The 27,585-nt window shown below is 48.0% G+C and overlaps 1 protein-coding gene across 2 annotated transcripts; it reads right to left on the bottom strand.

Annotated features, from left to right (window-relative positions):
- Nucleotides 1-743: 743 nt before the first annotated feature.
- Nucleotides 744-27,356, bottom strand: LOC311591350 (cell adhesion molecule CEACAM6-like). Of its 2 annotated transcripts, none has more exons than XM_084770868.1 (10): nt 26,947-27,356; nt 23,119-23,478; nt 19,670-19,948; nt 18,944-19,198; nt 10,737-11,015; nt 7,692-7,857; nt 7,242-7,491; nt 6,767-6,819; nt 2,715-2,746; nt 744-1,498 (listed from the first exon to the last, which is right to left on the bottom strand). In XM_084770868.1, the coding sequence occupies exons 1-8, from the start codon at nt 27,008-27,010 to the stop codon at nt 6,808-6,810; spliced, it is 1,665 nt and encodes a 554-aa protein (XP_084626994.1). In that variant the 5' UTR covers nt 27,011-27,356; the 3' UTR covers nt 744-1,498; nt 2,715-2,746; nt 6,767-6,807. The 2 variants fall into 2 exon arrangements, with proteins under 2 accessions (XP_084626994.1, XP_084626993.1); XM_084770867.1 differs by having other exon boundaries at nt 750-1,498; nt 7,242-7,494; nt 26,947-27,348.
- Between the last annotated feature and the right edge of the window lie 229 nt (nt 27,357-27,585).

The following is a 27,585-nucleotide window of genomic DNA, read 5'->3' as shown; positions in this document are numbered from 1 at the left end:
GGACCCCTCTTCAGTGGCCCAGACCTCCTGCCCTCCATCAAAGACCCTCCCTATCAGGAACCCGCTAAGACGGAGTTGATGCCCCTGTTCCTCATTTTTCTATATCACCTTAGAACTGGGAATGATAGTTTCCTGTTAACGGACTACACTTCCCAGCTTCCCTTTCGGCCATTCCAGGCCTCTCAAAAGAGAGGAAACTTGCTGCAGCTGTGTCACCTAATATGTAAAGGATTGTAGCCATCTTTTAGCACAGATAGAGTCAAACAGTCATGTGGTTGTGATGATATCCCATTGCTGAGTCTACCAATGATTGTGGTCCCACCAGCAAATGGTCAAAGCCTCCATTTTTCTGTTTCTGTCCTTTTAAGCTGCCTCAGATCAGACATGCAGGGACCCAACTCTCCACCTCCTCTGCCAGGCATCTCTTGAGCACTCGCTACTGTATGAAGGCCGGTGGGGACAGACTTCTCCCTCTTTCTTGATGCAGCCTTTTCATCCTCTACTCTCCCGCCACAGTTGTGGGCAGAGGCGTACAGGGAGACAGATGGAATTAGAATGGAGGATCATGCAATGCTTGGTGGTGAAGACAGTGGGGAATGCGAGCAAGAGAGGAAGTCTGGGCTGTGTAACAGGACTGGATACTCCCCAGTAGGCGGAAGAGCTAGGCTCAGGGAGCTAAGGAGACAGCGGTGGCAAGGAAGACCTGAGAACACAGAGTGGGCAAAAGTCGCGCAGTGCCTCAGGCACTTGCTGGTGGCTTGGGTCACTTAGGTTTGTGGGACTAGAGAAGAAGTCACAGCTGAGGGGTGGGGAGACTGCACAGTGCGGGAATCCCAAATGGACATGCATGGGAGCTCATAGCTCTCCAGCACGGAGAGCTGCAGCCCAGCTGCTGATGACCAGAGCCTTAGCCCAGGAGCACACTGTCACCAACCAGGACTGTTCCAGGTGCAGGACCCTTGGTTTCAAGGCCCCTATGTGTACAGCATGACAGGACATATGTGCAGAGAGACTCGCACTAGACTCCCAGAACTGTACACAAGTCGTCCTTCCAATGCCAGAGATCACATTCCAGGAATCTGCAGACATAAAGAGTCACCTGGATGGTCAGTGGTCACCCGAATACAGCCCAGTATTCTCTGCTACAGTGGACCCACTAAAGCACTCTTGCTGTTGTGGTCTAGAGGGCAAAGTGCTTCACCAGCAATCCCTTGCCCGCTAGCCCCCTGGCCACCTATTCGGTTAACTGCCTCTCTCTCTGTTGACTCTGAAGCCCGGGCTGCAGAGTTGTGTGGGTGAGGGCTTCTCCTCCCTTTTCCCCCTAGTGAGAGGCAGGAGCCTGAGAATACATGAGCAGTGCAGCTAACAGGACAGGTCCCATCGATGTGGTTTTACTTTGCAAGGCCATTGCTCTTGGTAATGGGGATGGGGACACTGAAGTTGGTGGTGTGGGTCGCTGGGCGTTGGTCTTCCGGAAATAATATGAAGCTCCATCCACCTGAAAAGGATGAGCAGCGATCAGTACAGTTGGCTGAGGGGGAGATAGGGAGGTAGGTAGATAGACAGATAGATACATAGGTACACAGATACATACATACACAAATATAGAGATGATAGATTGTAGATAGATAGATAGATAGATAGATAGATAGAAAACAACTTGCGAGTCCCTCCTCACTCTCTCTGACTCTTTCCCTGTGTGTGTGCATGCGTGCATGTGTGTGTGTGTGCATGCGTGCATGTGTGTGTGTGTGTATGTGTGTGTGTGTGTGTGTGTGTGTGTGTGTGTGTGAGAGAGAGAGAGAGAGAGAGAGAGAGAGAGAGAGAGAGAGAGAGAGAGAGAGAGAGAGAATTGGGTCCCATGTGACCCATGCTTCTCAGGGCCTAGAGTGCTGTGAGTGCAGCACATTCCTGCCTTACATGCTGCTGTTTGATCATACCAGGACCTTTGTACACTCAGGCAAGCCCTCCTGCAATGGCACTCCATGTCCAGACTTTTCATCTCTTTTAAGTTCCTAGGATGACTTCTTAGTTGCTAAGAACACAAGGCTCACCAGCATCCTCTCTATTAAGAGGGAGCCTATAGGGTCTGTCGATCTACTGAACAGGAAAGCAGGTCATCTGTGCCAGAGACATTAGAAAGCAGTACAGAGCCTAATTTAACACGCAGCCTGGGGGCCCCTGTCCATTGTCCTTGCTCTTGAGGGCCTTCCATCGGCAGTGGGCCCTTTGGGTGACACCCAACCTCACTCTTGATCAAGCCTCCTGTCTTTCTCTAAGAAACCGGCCAGTCTCCTATCCAATGCCCTGTGCCTTGTGTGGATTCATCTGTCAGATGACAAGGGACCAGGGTGCAGGGCAGAGGAGGGGACAGAGTGAGGTCCCTGAACCTGCCCCTCTCACTGCTGTGAATGGAATCCTTGCTTTGAAGGCCAGAGCAGGTCCAGATGAGGCTAGACAAGGGAGAAGGGTGTGGCCTTCCTTGTTTGGGTCTGTGCTGGGAGCTACAGAGCTGCTAGCTCTTCCCACCCTTTAACCTCGTTCTGTAGTAGAGGGAATGCAGGTGAGCAGGCCAAGGAAGAAAGAGGCGAAGCTCCTTGTCTGCTGCAGGAGGGACTAAGGTCGCAGAGTGGATCTCACAGCTGTGGCTCCAAGAGACCCCAGTCTGCAGAGACATCTGAGAGGAAACAGGCAGTGCAAGTGGCAACACTCACCTCATTAGGAGAGCTGTCATGGGGTCTGTGACCTGTGGAAGCAAGAGAAGAGTCACCAGGCCATGGAAGTGCAAAGCTTGTGATTTGCAGCTGAAGGAGGTGGCAGTGGGTGGTGTAGATGTGGGGTGGGGCTGAGGGTTGGTGATGCTCATGGTTGGTAGAGAATGTGCATCCTACATCATCTGCTTTACAGATGCAGCTTATTAGGACCAGAGGAGAGGTAACAAGGACAGAGGCCTGGGTTATTCAGTGCAGGAGTTCTCCCAGTCCACAAAGCCTTGCTTATTCTTCCCTCTCAGTGTGTTTGTTGGTGACATGCTCCTGTGTGGAGGAGGAACACAGTGGCCATGACACCCAGAACACACAACAGAGTATCTCCTCAGGGAGAATGAATGTCCAGGACCTTCACAGGCTGCAGGGAAGGCATTAGGATGAGGAACTGGCTCCTGAAAAAATGGTTCCCACCGGCCCTTCTTGCCTAGTGTGAAGCCCATGTAACCCCATTTATGAAAAAGACTCCATTTTAAGGGCAATTGACCTGGGCAGGAACTCCAGTTTCAAGGAGATCCCCTCATTCCTTCTTTTTTTTTTTTTTTTTTTTTGGTAGATTTTTGAGACAGGGTTTCTCTGTGTAGCCTTGGCTGTCCTGGACTCACTTTGTAGACCAGTCTGTCCTCGGACTCACATCAATCCAGCTGCCTCTGTTTCCTGAGTTCTGGGATTAAATGTGTGTGCCCCGAGGCCTGGCTTCAAGAAAATTTCAAAACCCACGAAGGTTTGCTTAAACTACGGGCTCTGCCCTAGTTTCACCATCAGCCCTAGCAAAGGACCAATCAGTAAATACCTGGAGATTACCACATGGCCCAGATATTCTATTCAACAATTGCTGCCTGCCAGCCCCTGGTGCCATGTAACCATCACCCCTAGCAACAGTAAATACCTAGAGATGACCCAAGGGTTGTTTTGAATAGCTTGAGTAAAACAATTATGGTTTGGCCCTCCAGACAGAATCAGTCAGTTTCTATCACCCAATACTTGTTAAAATTTCAATCAGTCAGAGAACTGACAATCTGGAATTCTCCAAACCTGGCTGTAACCCCAATTAAATCCCTGCTGATTTGGAGCTCGAGACTTTCCATCCTACTCTGCTGTGTTAGTGACTGTTGTGAGCCCCTGTTTGAGCTTCAATAAAATTACTCTCCTGTATTCCCATCAGTAATGGCTCCTTGGTGGACTTTTGGGTTCCTTGCAACCTGGGTTCAACATTTGGGACTTATCAGGATCTCCAAGACCGCCTCCCCCAACCAACAACCTCCCCGTTACTGGAATGTTGACATCAGCCAGTAAGTGTCTCTATGTCTGTGAAATTGTCTGTGTGAAATTTTGGGTCCCATTTTCTGAGCAGGTTGGCAGAGGGTCTAAGTGGGCAAGTTGCAGGAAGGCTACCAAGAGGGATCCAGAAGACGTTCCAGGCCCTTCTAGAGGGGACGGAGTGCCCCCGTTGGAGGGGACTGAGTGTCCTAGAGGAAGTAGTGGGTTGCTCCTGTGGAATGGTGTGAGGCCATCATCTTACTTTTGGTTTTGCCTCTAATGAAGAGGAGGGATGTTCTGTTTTAGGCTCTATCTGTCCCTCATGTCTGTCTGTCTGTCTGTTTGTCTATCTGTCATTTATTATTGTCTGTTGAACTGGACTGAAATGATGGCACAGACTGCATCCACCCTTTTAACTCTCATGATGGAACATTTTCAGGAAGTTAGGGAGCTCATAATCTAAGTTACTAAGTTAAAAAGGCTATAGATTCATGATTCTCTGTAGCTCGAAGTGGCCCACTTTTGGGGTAAGATGGCCACCCATAGGAACCTTTGATTTAGAGACCACGAGGAGTGTCTAAGAAACCATGTTTCATCCTGACAGGGACACCCTGACCAGGTCCTTTAACATTGTCACCTGGGAAAATCTGATTTGTGAGTCTCCTGCCTGGGTCAAGCCCTTCTTGCTTCCACAGAAACGGCAGCCTGAGGTAGTCTTGGCAGCCTATGAACAGACTCCCAGAGGACGTGGTGGGAAAAGACAAACCAAAACTAAGCTGACCGTGCCACTCTACCTGGTCCTCCAAAGAGGAACCGAAGAAGAACTCATTTTCTCCCTCCCTCCCAACCTACCCCTATTCCCCCACAGCACTGTAGAGAGGCCAGAGGCAGAGAATGCGTGCAGGACAAGGTTGGGGGTGGCAGTGGGGCCACCTGATGAGCATGGCAATCAACCCTACCACCCTTGGCCCTTTGCCACCAGTGATCATTATAACTGGTATGCTCAGCGTGCAAGTGTTCAGATAACCCTAGGGACCTAGGGATTTAATTAACCTTTTAGAAACTGTCCTAATTACCCATCAGCCCACTCGGCATGACTGTCAGCAACTCCTCAAGATCTTGTTCACCACAGACGAATGACAGAGAATCCAGAAGGAGGCCAGGGAATTGGGTCCTGGAGACAAGGGTCAACCTACTACCATACCAATCTTGACACTATCAACAACTTTCATCTGTCCTGACCTGACTGGGACTTCAGCCTGGCACAAAGTAAGGAGAGGAGCTGGATTAATCACCAGGCTCTGTTGGGAGGTCTCAAAGTGGCTGCTCAGAAGCACACTAATTTGGCCAAGGCAGGAGATGTATATAAGCAGGGGGCAGAGGAAGGCCCTGCAGTCTTCCTAGCGAGGAGCCAGGATCATTTCCCTAGATATATGCCTATGGACCTGGAAGTGATGGAGACGAAAGCAGCCATAATGATACACTTTGCCAACCAGGCGGCACCAGATATCAGGAAAGAGTTACAGACAATAGACATACTAGGAAAACAGAATATTCAGGACTCAGTGGCAGTAGCAGAAAGAGTGTACAGTAAGGGAAATGTCAGAGGAAACGCAGGAAAAGGCTGACAACCATCAGACCAAAAAGTTGGCTCGGATCCTGTTGGCCACCACTGAGGGCGAACCAAAGGAATGTGAACCTTAACTGAAACAGACTGAGGCAGAGGGACAAGGTAAGGGGGAGTGCAGGGAGCAGCCCCGGTTTGGAGAGACTCAATGTGCTTACTCCAAAGAGGAGGGCCACTGGGCTAAGGAATGCCCCCCAAAACAGGAGAGGGGCTGCCAAAGGGCGTCATGGTTCTGGATGAGACGAGCAACTAGAGGGGATCGGGTGTGGTGCACCTCCCTCCTCGAGCCCAGGGTAACCCTTAAAGTGGAGGGGAAGCCTGGTGAGTTCCTGGTAGATATTTCCAGATAGATTGTACCAGAAAACAAAACAAAAACACTAAATGTACAGAGCACATAAAGAATATTAAAAGCTGCACGAGAAAAATGCTAAGTCCCATTTGAAGGCAAACCTCTCAGAATTACACCTGATTTCTCAACAGAGATTATGAAAGGCCCAGAAGGGCCTGGATGGATGTCATGCAGACACTAAGAGACCACAGAAGTCACCCTAGACTATTATACCCAACAAAACTGTCAATCAACACAAATGGAAAAAAAAACCCACACAAGATATTCCACAAGAAACCAAGTTTAAACAGTACCTAACCACGAATCCAGCCCTACACAAGACTTTGGAAGGGAAACTCCAACCCAACAGGGCTAACTTTACCCAGGATAATAAAGGATAATCCCACATCCACAACACCAAAAGAAAGGAAGTTCACACACACACTCTACCACTAACAACATTAAAAAAAAAAACAGGACCAACAACCACTGGTCATTAATATCCCTCAACATCAATGGCCTCAACCACTCAAAAAAGAGACACAGGCTAACAGAATGGATACAAAAACAGGGCCCATCATTTTGCTGCATGCTAGAAACACACCTCAGCAATAAAGGTAAACATTACCTTAGAGTAAAGGTCTGGAAAAAGGAATTCCAAGAAGAATGACCAAAGGAACAGCATGGAGTAGCGGTCTCGGTATCTAATAAAACAGACTTTCAACAAAAACTAATCAAAAGAGACGGGGAAGGACACTTCATACTACTTTACGTTACTTTACTTACTTTGTGTGGACAGTGTCGGGTTGTCCTCACTGAGAAGGCTGTTACTTCTTGGCCTAAATAAAGGGGAGACACTGTCAGTGTTGTTTGGTTCCTGAGTTGGGAAGGACCCTGGGAGCTGGTGATTCCTGCTTGGTGTCCTTGCTTGAGTTCACACCATGGCTGCTGCTGCCCTTCTTGTTGCTGCCTCCTTTCCCAACTAACCGGGGCCCTCCTAGCGTTTCTTCTTTCACCCTGTCCTTTTTTCTACTTTTGTTTGTGGAGCTGGGGATGGTACTTGGGGGGTGAAGAAAGCCCAGTCCTGATGATTTCTTCTTTTCAGTGCTCTGCACATTCTATTTTCACACACACACCCTTTGTCCCCCGTTGGCCTGTTCTTTATCCTCAGTGATTGTTTAGAACTGTGACCCTTGAGCCTTCACTAGACAGCCTTCAGCCCCTCCTCCCTCCTCTGCTGCTGGAATGACTAAACCTTCACCTTAGGCATCTTTTGAGGTTTCTCTTTTTGGGGTGGTTTAACATTTTTCACTTGTTTTCCTTCATCCTGTTTTTGCTTTTCTTCAACTTTTGTTTGTTTTTCTTCAGGCCCTGGTTTCTTTTCTTCAACCTGTGGTTGGTTTCCTTCATCCTTTGTTTGCTTTTCTTCAACCTTTGTTGGTTTCGCTTCACCCTCTGTTTGTTTTCCTTCCTCCTTTATTTCGTTTAGGTTTTGGTCCTTCTCTTGCTTCCTGCTGATATAGGAGGACAATTCACCTGTCACTCTAAACTTCACAGGGATGGGAGTGACTGTGACCAACAAACAATGGGTACAGGAGACAGGGAGGCAGGGATGTGACAACTAGAAGGAATCCTTGAGAAGCAGCCCCAAAGCAAAGGGGAAAAGAAGAGCCCAGAGACCAGGTGATAATGTAGAGAAAAGTCACTGTACCTGCTCCTTAACAGGAAACCAAATACGAACATTAACACAAGCAATGCCAGCAGACCTTGAGCAACAATTGCGATAATACCCCACTTTGAGGGATGCTGCTTTCCTTGCTGTTCTTGCTGTATGTGCTGTATGGGAGGTGTTGTCAATTCTGTGGCCATTGCTTTGTCTGTCATGGGGAGAAACAAGGAGAGGAATATCATTAAGTCCATCCTCACTGGGCAGCTGGAAAGGCACCGCTGATGGTGTGTGGTCTGTTTGTTCCTTTGGGGAACACACTTCCTGTAAGAAAGGTTAGCAGAGGTGAGGCAATAAGTGGGGCATAGACTCCCAGCTCTCCCACAAGCACTGTGTGTCTAGGCTGCCCGTTTATCTTCCCTCAAATCCTTGCCTGTGGAGGGAAAAGAGCATGTGCTTCACACTGCTGTAGCCTCCATCACATCACCTCAGAGTCCTCAGAAAGCTCTGAAGACAGGGAACGCCTACAGCAGTCTTTATGTTAAAATGAGAGTTCTTAAATGATGTCATCTTATTCTCCTTGTCCTGATGCTGGTGCTCATGAACATTCATGAATGTTCACCTGTCTGGCTCTTTGTGGCCAGGAGTTAATTGAAAGTATGCATTGGTTTAGTGGCTTCTAAATTGTCACTTGTTCCTCACAGGGACTCTGTCCTGGTTAGGGTCTTTGTTGCTGTGATAAAATGTCATGAACAAAATGAACTTGGGGGAGAGAGGACTTAGTTCCTCTTACAGCTTAGAGTGTAGTATTCAGGGAAGTCAGGGCAGGAACAGAAGGCAGCAGTGTAGAGATAGGGGCTGATGCAGAAGGCATGGAAGAACGCTGCTGTTGTTCCTGGCTTACTGTGTTGACTTTCCTAGGCAAACCAGGACCACCTCCCCTGGCTCAGCATTGTCCCTAGGGAGCTAGACCCTCCCACATCAATCATCATCAAGAAATGCCCCACAGGTTACACCACAGGCCACTCAGGTGCAAGGGAGGATTTTCTCAATGGAGGTTCCATCTTCCCAAATGAGTTAGGTTGAGCCAAGTTGATATAAAAGTAGACATCACAGACCTCCATGCAGAAGCAAATAAACAAAGGAACAAAACAATAGCAACCTAAAACCACTAAAAGAAATATGGACCCGTCGATGAGGTTTCATTTATATAACCCCAAGAATTAAAAGACTGAGGCAAGAGCATTGCCATGAGCCCAAGAGCAGGCTGGACTAGCAAGTGAGGTCCTAGGCAGAAGAGCTAAGTCCTAACACCCCACATCTCAAAAACAACCAAAACCACCACCAGCAAATCCAGCAGAACTTGAACAAGAAAGACACCAGTCAGAATAGTCGGCTGTCCCGGTCCACACTGTGTGCATTGATCTTGCGAGTAGGCTAAGAGTTGAATGTGCAGAGGATGCTCAGGAAAGGGCCTGTGACATGGCCGAGGCCTGTTCCTTACTGCCGTGTACAAACATAGACTCCACGTGGATCCAGGATCTAAATACGAGATCTAAAGCTATAAAAGCTTTACAAGGGACTCTGTGATGTAAGCTCCATGATGTTGGGTTTGAGTGTGACCCTCTTGACTGTGACACAAAAGCAGAGGTGGCAACAATAATCAGAAAATGAATTAGGCCTCGTGAGAACAGACTTATCTGCTCATGAAAGGCATTTTCAGCTGTGTGATCCAGCAATCCCACTCTGGGATGTGAAAGACAGAGGGACTGATGATCTGCTGGAGAGATAGCATGTATTTATATTCCTTGCTTTATCACTAGAGGAAGTAAGACATGGCACCTAAGTGTCCATCCGTGGACGAGTGGATAAAGACAATGTGACACATATGCTGTAATACCGTTGAGCTTTGAAAGAAGTAGAGTCTGTGTTTTGAGACCATGGGTGGACCTGGAGGGTACTATGCTAAGTGAACTAAGCCTTGCCCAGGATCTCAGTTACACATGGGATCATATTGTGTGACTCTTCCTGGGAGCTGTGAAGAGATGCCATTCCACCACACAGATGGCAGCTACAACAGACCAACTGAACAGCTGAGTTGAGTGTGGCTGAGGGAACCTTAGTGAGACTAACAGGATGGGTGACTCAGAGGTAGTTACATCACTGTGAAGCCCATCTCAGAGTTTGTCACAGCTCAGGAAAGACCACCAGGGCTCAGCAGAGCTCCATGGCAGAGCCTAAGCCTAGTAGTCTCTGTCTTGTCATCACTGTGAACAGAGTTCCGGACAGTCATCATCTCCTTCCAGTGAGGATGCTGGTCTGCATGGGACACTGTTCTCCAAAAGCAAACAAAAGGACCCCAACAGCACAAACATTTCAGAACAGTTGTCTCTGCACTAAAAACGGCACAGACCTTTCCTGGCATCGTTTCTCACTAACAGAGTGGTGCTCTTTGCCTAGTCCTGGTGTTGTGTCACGTGCTACAATCTGAACATGATGCACTGTGTGTGGGATGACATAGAGACTTGCATGGAAATAAGAACACCCACAGATTCTGATATCTGTAGGTCTCCTGGAGCCAGTTACCCATGAATACCAAGGGTCACAGGGCTGGCTCAGAGCTTACCTCCTAGCCACATAGTAATTGGGTTTACTGTTTGGGTTTTATTTGTACACAAACAATTTAGGGACAGTGTGATGCTCTGAAGCCCAGGCTGGCCTACTCTCCTGCCTCGTTCTCCCAGGTGTGGGGTTGTAGTGGAGGGTACCATGCATCATTATATGGGTGTCTCTACAGATAGTCTGTCATCTGCCTGTGTCTGACATCAATTTGTCACAGCATCGCTAAAAGCAAATTCCCCCAGTAAAAGACCCTGGAGATGATGGTACAGTGGGTACATTAGCTCAGTGCACACATTTGATGATCTGAGTTCACTCCTTGAAACCCAGGTAGAGGTGGAAGGAGAAAACCGACTTCATATTGCTGTTCTCTGACCTCCACACATGCACCATGGGTCTCGTGTCATCATGAAATAATGAAAGAGAGAATCCTCCAGTACAATCTAAGAGGAGAGAAGAGGGGTCACTCACTGTTCACAACCAGGTATAATGGTTCACTCTTCATGGAGGCGGACTCATTGGAAAGCACGCACTGGTACTTCCCAGTATCCTCCTGTGTGAGTGTTTCTATGACCATCCTTCTGTTTGTTTCCAAGAGCTTCATTCTTGAAGGCTCCAATTGCAGTGGTTTTTCATCCCGCAACCATGAGACGCGGATTTTGCTGCCCACTCCCTTGCAGGTCATGTCCAAAGTATCTCCTTCTCTATAAATCTTGAAATCATATTGGATTTCAGGCCTTGTTAGCAGCTCTGTGGACAAACAGAGGATGAGGACAACTGAGAAGAGTCCTTTCTCACAGGTTTCAGGAGTTCTTGGGGCCCACATTCTCCCCGTCCCCCCCCCCCCACGAGACAGTCTGTAGTGAGCGAGGCCCAGGACACTTAGGCCATGCCCTGGCTTATCTCTGGAATTTGTCTGTTGGAATACACTTCTTCAATACCCAGGCTCCCGACATGCTCCACATGAGATGAGGTTTCCCCCTCTGATTCCTTCACATTTATTCATGTTAAACTGTCATCAACACAATAGTTTCATTAGGACTTTTCCTATGTGGATATTGAAGGGCACTCACATTCCTACATCTTTACTCTCATTTCTCCCCATGCATTCTTGCTCATCCACTTCACCCAGCAAAACGTACCTGGCCCCGACATTCCGGCCTCACATTCATACTTACATACGTGTATGCATATGCACGCACACGGATGTATGGATGTGTATTCTCAGTAGTGCCACAGTGAACACGGGTGTGCAGGTAACTGATGTGCCGACTTAGGTAAACTCCCAGGGGAGGGGCAGCTGAATGATATGGTGGTTATAGATTTAGGTGTTGATGGACCTCAGTCCTGATGGGCAGGTGCAGTAATAGAAAGTCCACTGTGCGGTACACACATCTTCCTTCTGCCCAGCACCCTAACCAACACGTATCAGCACTTGCTCTCTCCACAGCCAGTCTGACTGGCAGGCCCTGTGATCTCCATGGATAAATGTTTCCCAGGATCTTGATGGCTATTTGTGTTTTCTCCATCCATTATGCCACTTGTTTATGGGAAGATAGACTTTTGTTCTTTTACATTTTTAGGGTGCCAGGTGGTAGTTGTATACACCTTTAATCCAAGGTCTTAGGGTGCATAGGCAATTGGTCTCTGGCTTCAAGGCCAGCCTGGTTGGTGTCCGTAGTGAGTTCCAGGCAAGCCACATCCATACGGAAAAAATTTTATTTCCATAAAATAAAACAAACCCTTCAATTGTTCTGACAGAATTTCTTTGTGTGTGTGTGTGTGTGTGTGTGTGTGTGTGTGTGTTGATGTGTGTCCATGTGTGAGTGGCTGCACATCCTCATGTGTGCATAGGGAGGAAGAGAAGAATTGAGATCCACATACTGTTTCCAGCTTTCACATGATTGCTGCACATCAGAACTCAGGTCCTCTTGCTTGCATAGGAAGCAGATTATCCAATGAGTCATACCTGGGCCCCTTGAATTCCTCATATATTCTCAGTAGTAGTGTCCTATTTGCATAAGAATATACCTCCCCCATTATGAAGACTGTTGCTGTATTTTAATGACTGCTGTGATAGCTTTTGAAATTTCACAGACTCCTTGCCAAGGTTGCCTGTTGCTCTCTGCTCTGCCACTCATTCTCAGCATGCCTTTGCTGCGCTCATATTGTGAGTTCTTCCTGAGGTTTCGTAGGTCTTTCTGTTTCATGCCTCACATAAGGGCTTTTTTTATTATTAATTTATTCGTATTACATCTGGATTATTAGCCCTTCCCCTCTTTCCTCCCATTCTTCCCTCCCTCCCACTTCCCCCCTTCTCCCCTCCCCTATGTCTGTGATTGAGGGAGACCTCCTCCCCCTATATATGCTCTTAGGATATCTAGTCTCTTCTTGGTAACTTGCTATACCTCCTCTGAGTGTGGTCAGGCCTCCCCAACCATGGGACATGGTCAGAAAAGGCGCACCAGAGTTCGTGTGAGTCAGATCTCACTCTCCACTCAACGTTGGAGAATATCGTGTTCGTCGGCTAGGTCTTGGTAGGGGTTCGAAGTTTACTGCCTATATTCTTCTTGGCTGGTGCCTTAGTTTGAGGAGGACCCCAGGACCCAGATCTGCCTGTCATAAAGTTCTTCTTGTAGGTTTCCAGGACCCTATGGGTCCTACTATTTCCCCATTCTTCCTCACATAAGGTCTTTAAGCCACTGGGAATGTTTCTGAAGCAGGGTTTCAGGTAAGCGAGGGTGGTCAGACTTGCTGTGTTGTCAAGGAAGAGCTAAAACATCTGATGCTCTTGCTTTTCTACCCACAAGGACGGGGAGTACCTGTATGTACAACCATGCTTGGCTCATGCGCTGCTGGGGAGCAAACCCCAGGCTTCCTGGTGTGTCCCAGACCCCTGAACTGACTCCTGTACAGAGTGTGAGGTGGGGGTCTCTTTTCTTCTTCCTGGTGTGGACATGCAGATCCCCTCGCCCTTTTGTTGGGAGGGTGTCATTCCTCCACTGTATGTTCTGACATCTTCCTTGACAAGCAGGTGGCTGTAGCTGTCTGAATTCATCCCTGCACCATCTCTCTCTATGCCAGGACTTCCTAAGCATTTTCCTGTTGTGGCCTCTTTTCTCCTGAGAAATATTTCTTATGACCTGGGGATATGGGTACATAAGGCTCATATGTGATTCAAATTTTTACTGATAGCCAGTCATGAAGAACTGTGTGTAAAACAGTTCTTTGGTGTGTGTGATGTTAGCATTTCCTAAAGGTGAACTCACACTTCTCATAATGAGGAGGAGGTGCTCATCAGTCTGCTCTGAAGGGTGGATAGTGCTGCTTGTCCACCGTGGTCAAGTTTGACACACTTGGCAGACACTTTGACTGTTCAGATGTCTTCCATTCCTTGTTGAAATGTCAGAAAGATGTTTGTGACTGTTTTCTCAACTGTTGAAAATCATTTCTAATCCCGTTAAATTTAGCTTTCTTTTCTGAGACAGGGTCTCTCGATGTAGCTCTGGCCGTCCTAGAATTCATTGTGTAGACTGAATTGGCCTGGGACCTCTTGGAGATCCACCTGCTTGGGAGATCCTGAGCATGGGATTAATGGTGTGCAACCATCATATCTGGCTCTTCCAGATGCTTTTTAAATCATTTGTTTTCTTTTGTGTGTATGTGTGTTTTGCTCCTACATACTTCTGTGTACCATGTGTTTGCTTTGTGCACACGGAGGCCTGAAGGAGGCATCTGATTCCCTGGAACTGGAGTCATGGACAGATCTGAACTGCCATGTGGTGCTGACAATTGAACTCGCTCCTCACTGAGCCAACTCTCCAGATCCCTTTGAATGATTTTTAAATTCAGCTTGTTTGTTGATGATGTCATCTATGCACATTATGTTTTCTGGTTGTTTTGACCTCAGCCCTCTGATGTCTCCCTCCTTCCCCCTTCAGGTGCCGCTCTTCCCTACCAATCATTTTTTCCCACATCAAAGTCTTTTCATTATGTCCGTGTGGTCTCCTGATAGAATTTTCCATTGGCATCTCCCAGGCACAGAGGTGTGTATCCCACAGTCGAGCAGAAAGGGGTGAGTTCCACGAGCACCTCTGCACCCATCACTAACTGGGATCCGGGGATCCCTCTCGGGTGCTCAGGCCTGATGACGAGCACCATTACCAACAGCAATACCACTGGCAGTAGCAGTGTCTTTCTGACACCGTTAGTTGTTTGCTGTTTTCTTTTCTCCCTGTTACACATCCACTGGGGCCAGCTTGTCTGTGGGTCAGAGTCAGCGGGACTTTGGAATTAACATACTTGAGTCTGTCTCAGACTCAGCTCCCAACACACAAGAGCCGACAGGACAATCTGCCAATACTCTCTTGATGTTACACTAAGTGGTACCCAGAGGAGCTTCTGACTGTGTGGACTCTGCTTCCTCAAACTGTTTATCATCGACAGCTTTTCGTTGGCATCTTCAGGATCGTTTAACCTCAAGACCGTTTGTCCTCAGATAGAGCTATCTTGACTGCTCCCATCGTCCACTTTTCCCTTTGGGTCTTTCCCTGACCTTGTTGCTCTTGTAAAACAGACCAGCACTACACTGAGTAAGACTAGAGAGAGCCTGCAACCTTTCTCACTCCTGATTTTAGAGGAAGCGATGTCACTGCTGCCTCTGCTATTGTTTTTGCAGTGTTGTGTGCATGTGTGTGCTATGGCCATCAGTTAGCCTGTCGTAGTTTGTCTGTGGATTTATCATGAAGGTGAACCCTACCCAAGGTCTTTTATAGTTCTTGAGATGTCTACGTGATCTCTGTCTTGACTCTGTGTTTGTGGTTCATTACATCTTTGAGAGTCAAGGACTGACCCCTCCTTGCATCCCTAGATGCAAGTGGAACCAAATCTGCTGATCTCTTTAACATAGTGTTCAATTCCTGCATAGGTATGTCCTTGCCCCCACTGGTATCGGATTGGGTAACAAACATTTATCAGAAGGCGCCGGTAGATTCTTCCTGAACAAGTTACCTCTGTTTCTCTGAACAAATTCCTGAGAAGTGTAATGGAAGGAAGGGCTCACTTTGGCTTTTGTCTGAGGGGACACAGTGAACATTTGGGGCTGGTGTGGTAGAGTGGCAAGCAGCTGCTGTGAGGATGCTGAGTGTGAAGAGAATCTCCTTGTGTACTGTATGGATATGTCACCTGAGTTGCAGTAGGAAGAAAGGATTCTGGGATAGGGCCAGGAAAGTGAAACTTCATCTGGGAACAACAAGGAGGAGAGGCATGGTGGCTGAGCAGATTAACCAGACATGCCACAGAACGTAGATTTGAATAAATGAGACATTAAGCTTTGAGCTACTCATAGAACAAGACAAAGTTCATGGCCAAGGTGCATGTAAATATATTTGGACTCTCAGAGTTGTTATTCTGGGAACAGGGGTACAACTAATATCCCACACCATAATGATGTCCACTGTCAGCCACATAATCCAAGATTAGGACACTAGATTCAGGCTTAGGCCAAAAGTTCCAGACATGGGAGCCAGGTCAGAAAGGCAGGTATGGACCCGTTAAGAACTGTCTTAGTGGCTGGCAGACCAGGGGAACATGGCCTATGAACAGCTGGCTGAGCAGGTGGAGGCCAGGGCTGTGTAGCATTCTCTTGGGCAAGTCCAGGCACTTGAGGCAGGTGGAGAGCACAGTTGTCTGGGCCAGCCACTGCAGGGCTGGCTAGCAGACACCACTGAGAAGCCAGCAAACAGTTTGTAACAAGGTAGGACCACCCTTCATGCAGTATGGTCATGGCAGGAGGCTTTGCCCTTTAAGGCTTGGTCTAAGCAGCAGTGAATGGCTGGGGTGGGGCTAAGGGCAGCTCAAGCTAAAAACTATGAAGGCCCAGGTGTCTGAGCCGGTTTTGAAAACAGAACCCGGGACAGGAAGCTGGGTATAAAGAAGTCATAGGGGAAATATTTGTCTTGAAATTAGGAAAGTGAAGTCCTTTGGGGGGAGAGATCATTTTTAAAAAGTTATTTCCCGTGTTGAAAATGTAGGAAATCACAGTATCACAGTACATCTCCATTCTATATGAGTTTGCTTCGCTTATCAGCAAATTGTGTTTTCAGTGACAATTAGTTTTCTGTTTCCTCTGTAGGAGGGAACAAAATAAGACAGATTTGGAGAAAAAAAGGACTGAGACAGATTCTAGGTCACAGGCCATAGAACAGAGGCTGGAGGATTCTTTGAGTCGAAATAGAGGCCTTCAGAGGAATGCACTCTCCAACTTGCAATGGCATCAAGGGGGACACTTCCGGATGGGAGAAATCCACAAAGGTTTGGGGAATTAGAATGGCAGCCCGTCAAGATACAGTATACTGAGTTAAGAATCCAGATTCTGGTTATTGCTGCTAACTTAGAGCAACGGCATACAATAGACTACGTGTTTTATTTGTAGTGTTTAGAGAATGAAGATACGTATACGTGTTGGTACATCATGCTATTGATGCATCTTCTGAATTTCAATGAGCTTCTGCCTTGAATTCTGAAAAGATTCTGACATTGCGCCCTTATTAGAGATGTTGACTATGTTAAAGATGCCTTTGCAGATTAAAGCTTGTGATGCTCAGCCATATGTATCCAGTACAGTGCAACAGTATTTTTGACCCTATGGCTTAGAAACTGTTACAGCTGCATCTTCCAATGTTACAGGACAAGCAACTGTGGGGAAATCTAACAGGACTTTAAAGGAAATGCTCATTGAGCAGGAGGAGGATATTAATCTCCCAGAAATTGATTTTTTGACAGAAGCATGGGAGCTGAGCTGAGGCACCAGCCACGTGGCAGGACTTGATCAGAATCAAAAGGGCAGGAAGTCATTATTCTGGGAACAGGGAGGGGTTCAGCCTGCAGGAAACTCTCCACGAGAGGAGACATGGATGCCAATGCCTGTGCCTTCTCCTCCTGTCTTTATATTCAGTCCAGGGTCCTGGCCCTGATGGAGCTGTGCACATGCACATGTGGGTTGCATCCCCATATGCTGACACTGTCCTCACAGAACAGCACTGCTCTTTCCTTGGGTGGATGTAAGTCCAGTGAAGATGGTTATGAAGAGGAACCATCCCCCTCCCTGTTTCATGCAGTAGTTTGGGGAGCATTGCTGTCAGGGCTTCTCTTACGTCTTTATTATATCTAAAACTTTTCTCTTATGTTTGAATACGATGTGTGTGCACGTGTGGGGGTGTGGACCATGTATAAATGGTGAGTGTGGATGCCAGAAGAGGGCATCAGATGCCCTCAACTGCAATAACACTTGGTTGTCAGCTGAACGACAGAGGTGTGGGAAGTGAACTTGGGTTCTCTGCCAGAGCTGCAGGACCTCTTAAGCACTGACCCACGTCTCCATGTCCTAGATCTTCTGCACGTGTCGGGTGCAATTCACCCAGACTTCGGCTTCTCTTTGGGGAGAGTTTCAACTATACTTTTACTCCCATCACACGTGATAGGTCTGCATAATTGCCTTCTACCTCTCAGTTGATTTTAGCATCTCTGTGTGAAGGTCTATCCCTTCTTCATTTTCAGCTTTTTAGCATGGGCATTTTCAGCGCATTTCTTAACTGTCCTCTCCAAGTCTAATGCCTTTTCACATCCCTCTGAACTATTCACAGTATCTCTTTCTTTGGCTTTGTTTCCCCATGGTCATGTTAATTTCATGTCTTTTGAAGAAGGGATATCTTCATTTACTTGATTTCTTAGTAGGGCTCTTTTATTCTCAGTTCCATTAACTTCTTCTGTCTTCTTTAATGCTGGCATTCCATTCTTCTTTTGTGATTATTTATTACATTTCTGCAATTCTAGTCATATATCAAAATAAGATGTTTTCATTCCCTTGATACTCTGTTTGCTCTGTTGAGGCAGTGTTTCACAGAGGCGAATCTGGCCTTGAACTTGTTGTGTATCTGAAGATGCCCTTGAACTCTGGCTCTTCCTTCCTCTGCATCCCCAGTGCATGGTCGGCGGCCTGTTGGTCCCTGTCACACTTTCTCCTCATCTTAAGGAAGGGTGTGTCTGGGCTTCAACACCAGGTGATGCAGTGCAGCATAGTAGGGAAGATGTGGGCAGCAGGAGCAGGAGGAGGCTGGCCACGTGTGTCCAGTTAGGAAGCAGAATGTGATGACTGTTGATGCTCCCATGGCTTTCTGTTTTGATTCAGTCTGGGAATCCAGCCAGTGGAAGAGTCCTGCCCACATTCAGCATGGGGCTCCTACCACAGTTACCCTCATCTAGGTAATCCCTAGAGACAAGCCCAGGTGCCAGATGTGGTCATAGTGACCCCATTAACCACCGCAGATGCAAAGTTTTCAAGTATAATTAGGTTGTTTTGGTTTTGTGTGTGAATTTGTGCACGTGCGTGTAAAGCTGCGTTATATGTGGACCTGAGTATGGAGTCCAGGGGTCAATGTCAGGTGGGTCCCTCAGTTGCCCTCCATCTTAATTCTTGGGACAGTCTCTCACGAAGCCTGCAGGGAGTGGTCAGCTTGCTTAGGGTAAGAGAGTGTCTCCTGAGTCAGGGAATCTCACCGGAAGATTGGAATTTACTTGTGACTGTGGACACCAGCTATGGTGTTCCTTCCTCCCCTTTGCTCACATAGAACCAGAAACCACTCCAGAGAATTGCCCTGAGGCTCCACTCAGCCACTTACCATAGACTGTAATTGTCATGCCTGTGGAATTTCTGTATCCAGTCTCCTGATTATACACAGTGCAGTTATAATATCCACTTTTATCCTTTGTAGCATTACTGATTTTTACTTCTTTTGAAGTTGAAATTCTCCTCTTCTTGTAAAACCACCAAAACATTGCCTCTGGATTAGAAGTTGCCGCACAGGTTAGGTGTATGTCTGATCCTGCCATGTATTCAGTGACGTTAGGAGACACTGTGGGCTTATCTGGGCCGTCTGGAGGAAAGAGGAAGATACGTGATGACATGAGAGGACAAAGAAAGATCCTGTTGTGCAGAAGGCCAGTGTATCCCTGAGTCAGGTGACAACCTAGCTTTCTATCATGTGTCAAGCAGGGCAGGCAATTACAATAGCTGCAGAGCAATGGCCTGACAAGGCCCAGGTGCCTCTCTCACATTCCACACACAGAGGGGATCCCACCCACACCCTGCACACTGAACCTTTGCAGGCGCCCACCCTAGCTTTCCATCCCCCAGAGTGGTCCTGAGCCTCTCCACACAAAAGCACCCTTCCCCCTCTCTGTCGGAAGGCTTGGCCTACCAGGATGTGTGTGAACACATGGCATCCCACCCCGGGGAGCTCAGGATCAAGACCTGACGTCATGGCCCTGAGCGCTGTGCAGTATGGACACAGAGCATCTGTATGCGTCTGGGCAGGTGGGACCCTGGGGAAACTGAAGTTACTCACAGAAAATTTCCAGCCACAGTTTGTTACTTTCTTTACTGCTTCTTGGGTTCGAAGCAAAACAGGTGTGGTATCCTCTGAATTTCCTTGTGATTTTATTTATAGTGAGAGTCACGTTATCCTCAGATTTGATGACATCTGGATCCTTTGTAGGGTCACTCCCATTTAGCTGCCATGTGATGGATGTATTATTATACCGAGGCCTACAATTCAGTTCAATATTGGTTTGATATTCCACAGCCATGAGTTGATTGGATGAAATTTGGAGATCGTAGATGAGAGCTGCATAGATAACAGGAAAGAACGGACAGTGAGGTGTCTGGATACATGGAAAGTCATCTCCTCACAGCGTGGGCCTCTCCCACCCATCCACCCAGGAGGGATGGAGCCCGAACAGATGCACGAGGCTCTGGGCACTCAGCCCCTGGGCCCACCTGCACCGGGTGTGGGAGAAGAACTGGCTTCCCCACACATGAGCTGATTTGCCGTGTTTGGCTGTGGACTGACCCAGGAACGGCAGCAGCAGTCCCACCTGGCTCTCCCGGGCTGCGCTGCCTGACCTTAGGTCATGGGGTGCTTGAGTCCCTCAGGATGGGGCACTCTCCACTGCTCAGCCTCTGCATGAGTCCCCTGAGGCTTTGTTTTCAAGGCTGTCCCACTGGTGCTCCATGAAGGGACTTCCCATTGTTCTTTCACCCTGAGGTGATCCCACAGCCTGACCCAAGTCTGGGTGTGTGGTCAGAGGTCACTCACAGAAGACCTGAAGCAGGCCTGGCATTTTGGTGCAGTGGTCACCCTGGACCACAGCCTGTGCTCTCAGCTCTTTTGTGGTCATTGAGCCAATGGAGTCATGACCCCAAAAAATTGTTAGCAGAGTGAGCAAGACAGACAGTTCTTGAGTAGATCCTGATCCTGTTTTTGAGACAGAGGACCACGTGCTCTTTCCTGCACTGCAGATGCATGTTTTCCCGTGCAGATGTGACTGACGCACCACACAGAACAGGGACTTGTGAACTCGGGCCCTCATGTGCCTTGTGTGCTGACAGATCTGGGAGGGACATTCAGACGGTAACTGTTTACAGTGCGTGAGAACTGCTATTGACACCAGGTTCTAAAGGCAATTCCAGGAAGGAAGCTCTCTCTACAGCGTGCAGCCAGTCCCAGGCCAAGCTCTGAAGTCCTGCAGGGTGACAGATGATGAATGGGGGATGCGGAATGTGGCCTGATTGACATGGTTCTTGTCCAGAGAGACCTGGGAGTTTTGTTGTGGGGGCTGAACTGATCCGACACACGCTCGAGGTGTCTACTATAGAAAGGGATGAATGTAGGGACTTGTACTGTCGTGTTAGTACTTCAAGGAGTGGATGTCCCCAGCTGCTCTGGCGAGTCAGGCAAAGTGCACAGGAGCCAATAAATGCATGTGAAAAGCTTTATCTCTTTACCTTTGACCCCAGAAATCCCCCTGGAGCTGTCTCAGGGTCTCCCCAGTGGGACAGTTAGAATTGACATCACCTTCAGCATACTACTGTCTGAGAGGACTCACATGTCACTACAGCGACATCCTGAAACGTCAGCTGCCTGCCCGGGAGGGTAGGCCCACCCTGGCACTGATGGGACCGGCTCCCCTTTAAGGTCCTAGGAACCAGGGGAGGACCATGTGCCAACTCCACTGGAATAGGGATGAAATCCCAGTCAGTAGCCAAATGCTGGGAAGCAGCCTGGAGCTTTGTGGCTTGCCAGCCTGTGCTTCTGCCTCAGACCCATTGCCTCGCAGTGTAGACAGAGTAAGGACCCTTTCTGTCCTGTCTTGTGGCCTATTTCACATGTGGGTCACACAAGAGCCCTGGATCAGACACACTGACTGCTGGACCCTTGGCTCATAATGGGGCCTCGGCCTCTACCTATGCGTGTGCCCTTTGCTACTGTTGGAGGGAGTGCAGGCCCAGGGGTCAGTACCTAAAGAATGGATGCTCAGCCACACACTGCAGGGAAGGGCAAGGTAGGAGCAGTACCTCTGCCTGGAGAGAGGGAAGAGGGTGTGAGAGGCACAGAAGTAACAGAGAGAGAGAGAGAGACGCAGGTGTCTCACAGTGACCTCCATGTCCACATAGGCCATGAGCTCCAGAGAGCCCTGAATAATCCCACAGGCCAGCAAGAAGGCTTCATGGTCTAGTGTCCTGAGTTCTGTTCCAGGAACCCCTATGGTATACGGGGAGCTGACTCTCACAGGTTGTCCAGTGAGTTCCACAGAGGAGCTGTTGCGTGTGCCTTCCCTTCCTCTTTCTCCACACATGTCTGTGTGAGTGTGTAACTGAATTAAGAATATATAAGCAAACCAGAATGATGCTAAGACCCTTCCTACCTCCCAGCAGCCTTAGGGCCAACCTGTGATTGGTGTTTGGGCAAGGGGACCCTAGGAGCAGCAGGCCAGAGGAGGAGGAGCAAGAGGAGGGGGAAGAGGAGCATGAGGAAGGGGAACAAGGGAAGGAGGAGGAGGAGGAAGGTGTCAGCCTCCAGGAGGGCCAGGAGTAGGTGTGCTCTGAGTGTCCCGGGCTCTGCTTGCTTTGCAGTTTCAGAAAGGTTCAGGACATAGTGCTGTTTGTTCCTCCACCCACACATGCGCGCACTCACTGCTCATTGTCTTGATTCCTGTGATTCTGTTTATGGAGAAGGATTGTGTGTGTTGCTCTGACCCACTGACCAGTCTCTCCTCCAAGTCTCCTGTCCATGAGAACAGTCCCTTACCCACCAGGGCCCCAGAGGCTTCTAAAGGCATCCAGCCATAGAGGCGAGGATGTGGCTGCAGGTGGCATCTGGTCCTCTGACCAGCACTCATGCCCTGGGTGGCCCAGATTCAGCAACTGCACTTCCTCGTGCTTTGGATTCCTTTCAGCAGGGTAAGTGTTCTGGGATCAGTGTCTCATCTCTAGATAACTCTCACAGTGCTCACCACCTCCAGATCTTGGGGAAAAGACCGACTTGGTGAGGATCCAGGTCCCTTAGGCAGTCCTTAGTGGGTCCTCCGGGTCCTCCTCAGAGCCATGTACCTGGGACTGAGAGCAGGTGTGGGGCAGAGCTTCCCCTGCACACCAGCCTGCTTTGTGCAGCTCGGATGCAGGGGAAGGAGGCCCCTCTTGTGAACTGTTTCCACCGTGTGGCCTACAGTGAGTGCTGTAAGCCCAGTGAGGGGCCATGATGCAGCCCACCCTCTCTGTGTGTAGGTGCGTAAATATGTGAGTTTCGGTGCGTGTGCATGTGTGTGTGTGTTCACGTGTGTGCACGTGCCTGGGTTTGAATGTGTGTGAAAATATGTGTGTATGAGTGTGTATGTGAACATGTGTGTATGAATTTGTGTGAGCATGAACGTGTGTGTGTGTGTGTGTGTGTGTGTGTGTGTGTGTGTGTGAAGTGCAATGAACCCAACTCAGCAAGGGACCACGGGGATCACTTACGGTGTAATGTAAGTGTTGTATATGCAGATGTTTGCTGTTGAGTCTCGTTAACTAAGGCCATTAGGTAGTCTCCAGCATCCTTCTGTGCTAAATTGCGTATTTTCAGTGTTCCATTTTTGAACATTTCCTCTCTACCGGTGGACTGAGTTCCAGTTGTAAACTTGTCCTCTTTTGTGGAATATGATTTAATTAGGTTCTGAATGTCAGAGTTTCTTCCTTTGAACCAGTTAAATGTGAAAGTTCCAGGTGGTACATCTTGGAGATAAAGATAAACAGTCCAAGCATCAAGGGGTGCAGGCGGGTCTACTTGAATGGACATTCCAACACTCAGAGGGAGGTGCCAGCAGGTTACAAATGTGGCTAGGGAGGAGAAGAGAGAAACTCATCAGTGGGAGACCCTTCTATGAGATGAAACGCAGAGCTCTAGGTCATGAGAGAGTGTGTGCCTCCCTCAGCTGTGCATGTGTGTGTTTGTACGGGTGTGTGCGTGCGTGCGTCTGTGCATGCGCGCGTGCGTGTGTGTATGCATGCGTGCATATGTGTGTGTGTGTGTGTAGCCCCTGTGGATTCCTCCTTAAGAGCCTTCTGCTCATCTCCTTCCGACCTTTCCTTGTTCTGTGTCCTCCTTGCTTCCTGTCAACCCCTGGCCTCAGCCACTAGATGTCCTTGTTGCTCTCTTTCTGCTCAGGGTGATGAGGCCCTGTGAGGACAGACTGGGGTGATCTCTGTTGGAGCTCAGGTATCGTTTTTCTTTAATATTTTATTAGTTTATTCATATTGCATCTCAATTGTTAGCCCACCCCTTGTATCCTCCCATTCCTCCCTCCCTCCCGCTTTCCCTCTACTCCCCTCCCCTATGTCTGTGACTAAGGGGGACCTCTTCCCCCTGTGTATGCTCATAGGGTACCAAGTCTCTTTTTGGTAGCCTGCTATCCTTCCTCTCAGTGTCCCCAGGCCTCCCCATCAAGGGGCACCAGAGTTCGTGTGAAAGTCAGTCCCCACTCTCTACTCAACGGTGGAGAATGTCCTGTCCATTGGCTGCATCTGGGTAGGGGTTGAAGTTTACTGCATGTATTGTCCTTGGCTGGTGCCATAGTTTGAGCAGGACCCCTGGGCCCAGATCCGCCCAGCATAGGGTTCTTTTTGTAGGATTCTAGGACCCTCTGGATCCTTCTATTTCCCTATTCTCCCATGCTTCTCTCACCTAAAGTTCCAATAGGATACCTCCCCTCTGACCCACTTTCCTGGTAAGTGAAGACTTTCATGGGACATGTCCCTTGGGCTAGTGTCTACATATAAGTGAATATATACCATTTGACTCATTCTGCTTCTGGGTGAACTCACTCATTATCATCATTTCCAGTTTAATCCATTTGTACACAAATTTCAGGAATTTCTTGTTTTTAATAGCTGAGGAGTATTCCATAGTATAAATGTACCACAGTTTCTTTATCCATTCTTCTACTGAGGGACACTTAAGCTGTTTCCATGTCTGGCTATTATGAATAAGGCATCTGTGAACATGGTTGTGCATTTGTCTGTGTCGTATGTATGGTGGAGCATTTTCTGAGTTCATTCCAAGGAGTGGAGTAGCTATTCTGGGCTTTTTGTTGAGAATGATCTTTCCATATGAAGTTGAGAATTGATCTTTCAATGTCTTCAAAATACTTTGTAAGTATTTTGATAGGGATTGCATTTAATCTGTAAACTGCTTTTGTTAAGATGGCCATTTTTACTATGTTAATTCTCCCGATCCACAAATAAGGGAGATCCCTCCATCTTCTGGTGTCATCTTCAATCTCTTTCTTCAGAGATTACAGTTTTTTTTTTTCAAGCAAGTCCTTCACTTGCTTGGTTATAGTTACTCCTAGATATTTTATATTGCCTGTGGCTATCGTGAAGGGTGTAGTTTTCCTAATTTCTTCCTCTGTGTGTTTGTCATTTGTATATAGGAAAGATACTGACTTTTTTGAGTTAATTTTGTGTCCAGCCAATTTGCTGAAGGTGTTTATCAGCTGTAAGGGTTCTCTGGTGGAATTTCGGGGGTCACTTATATAGACTATCATATCATCTGCAAATAGGGATAATTTGACTTCTTCCTTTCCCATTTGGATCGCCTTGATCTCCTTTTGATGTCTTATTGCTCTGGCTAGAACTTCAAGAACTATATTGAAGAGATATGGAGAAAGCGGGCAGGCTGGTCTGGTTCCCCATTTTAGAGGAGTTTCCTTGACTGTCTCTCCATTTAATTTGATGTTGGCTATGGGCTGGCTGTATTTGGCCTTTATTACTTTTAGGTTTGTGCCTTGTGTTCCCGATCTGTCCAGAACTTTAAACATGAATGGGTGTTGGATTTTGTCAAATGCTGTTTCTGCATCTAAGGAGATGCTCATGTGATTTTCTCTTTCAGTTTGTTTACATGGTGGATTTCACTGATGGCTTTCCTTAGTTAAGCCATCCCTGCATGCCTGGGATGAAGGCTACCTGGTCAAGGGGAATGATGTCTTTGATATGTTCTTGTATTTGTTTAGCGAGTATTTTATTGAGTATTTTTGTGTCAATGTTCATAAGAGAAATTGGTCTGAAATTCTCTGTTTTCTGTTGGGTCTTTGTGGGGTTTAGGTATCAACGTGACTATGGCCTCATAGAAAGAATTTAGTAATGTTCCATCCATTTCTCTGTTTTGGAGTAGCTTGCAGAGTATCAGTATTAAGAGCTCAGGTATCTTAAAAAGGCTTACCTCCCTGTGCAGGTGTGAGTGTGTGTGTGTGAGTGTGTGTGTGTGTGTGTGTGTGTGTGTGTGTGCCCAATCCCTTCCGTCCAGAGTTTGATCAGCACAGTTTTACTTGTGTGTGGAGAGTCAGCCTGGTGTGGTTACAGCGCCCGTCTATGGAATACTATTCAGCTATTAAAAACAAGGAATTCCCGAAATTTGTGGATAAATGGATTGAGCTAGAAATGATCATAATGAGTGAGTTAACCCAGAAGCAGAAAGACTCAGATGGTATATACTCACTTATAACTGCATATTAGCCCCAGGGGCATGTCCCATGAAAGCCTCACTTACCAGGAAACTGAGACAGAGGGGAGGACATTCTATTGGGACTCTAGATGAGAGAAGCATGGGAGATTAGCAAAGTAGAAGGATCCAGAGGGTCCTAGAAACCTACAAGTAGAACATTATGATAGGCAGATTTGGGCCCAGGGGTCCCGCTCAAACTAAGGCACCAGCCAAGGACAATACAGGCCGTAAAACTTTAAACCCCTACCCAGATCTAGCCAATGGACAGGACATTCTCCACAGTAGAGTGGAGAGTGGGATATGACTTTCTCACGTACTCTGGTGCCTCACCTTTGACCATGTCCCCTGGAGGGGGAGACCTGGTGGCACTCAGAGGAAGGACAGCAGGTTTTACCAAGAAGAGACTTGATACCCTATGAACATATACAGGGGGAGGTAATCCCCCTCAGGAACAGTCATAGGGGAGGGGAATAAGGGGAAAATGGGAGGGAGGGAAGAATGGGAGGATACAAGGGATGGGATAACCATTGAGATGTAACAAGAATAAATTAATTAAAAAAAAAAGGGAGGGGAAGACCATGAAGCAAATGAGCATTAGTGTCGCCCAGGGAGCACTGAGCTTTCTAACTCTTACTAATTCTCCCTCACTGAAGGCTTCCTGTGTGGAGCGTCTGTCCCTCTTCCCGTCCTCTCCTAGACACCAAGCAGAAGGCCTGTGTCCTCTCTTGGGTTCTGTTCTCCCCAAGGGGCCCTATCTCATCCCTGCCCATCCTCCTCCCTCCTAGCCCCAGGGCTGGCTCCCTCACCTGTGAGCAGGAATCTTTGCAGGAGGATGCTCCCAGTGTGTGGAGGGTCTGAGAGGGGCTGCATGGTGTCTGCTGATGACGCTGTTCCCCTCTGTGGAGAAGAGCTTCAGATCCAGCACTGCTCTCAGGCCGGCCACTCTGATGTCAGCTCTGCTGCCTTGTGAGCTCAGCGTCCTTCCAGCAGGAGCACCTCCCAGGGTCCCGTGAGCTGGGGACCAGGCCTGTGGTCAGGACTCCTCCTCCTCCTCTCCCTTCCTAGAGGTAGTTTTCAGCCCTCCATGCCCCACTTTGACCAAGAGTGATGGGAACCCCTTGTCTCCTGTGAGGGCCTCTCTGTGTCCTGGCCTCGGAACTCTCTTCATCACAGAGGGAAGCCCTGGAGTCTCCAACTAGAGCATTCTTCCTTCTGTGACACAGCTGGTTGCCTGGGTTTGCCAGTGTGGCGTCTGTCAAGTAGGATTTACTCCCACTTGGAGCTAAGGGGCCATTTGGGTCACAACTGATGTGAGAACTCTGTTGTGTGCCCATCACCTGTATTGTGACAATCTGTGGACCCACCATCAGTATAAATAAAGACCTGGAGGCTTTAGTATAGTGTAAAGCTTAGGCCTTTTGCTGGGCGACTCTCCAGCTAGCTCA

Source organism: Acomys minous, assembly GCF_964271855.1.
Source record: "Acomys minous genome assembly, chromosome: 20".
Lineage (NCBI taxonomy): Eukaryota > Metazoa > Chordata > Mammalia > Rodentia > Muridae > Acomys > Acomys minous.
This window is presented reverse-complemented; position numbering and strand designations above follow the sequence as displayed.

Coding starts and splice junctions, on each gene's coding strand:
- LOC311591350 (XM_084770867.1), bottom strand. CDS start 27,010: ATGCAGCCCCTCTCAGACCCTCCACACACTGGGAGCATCCTCCTGCAA. Junction 7,858..10,736: donor ATTATACCTGGTTGTGAACA/GTGAGTGACCCC, acceptor TCCCCATGACAG/ACAAAGCAATGGCCACAGAA. Junction 7,495..7,691: donor GGTTTCCTGTTAAGGAGCAG/GTACAGTGACTT, acceptor CTCCTATATCAG/CAGGAAGCAAGAGAAGGACC.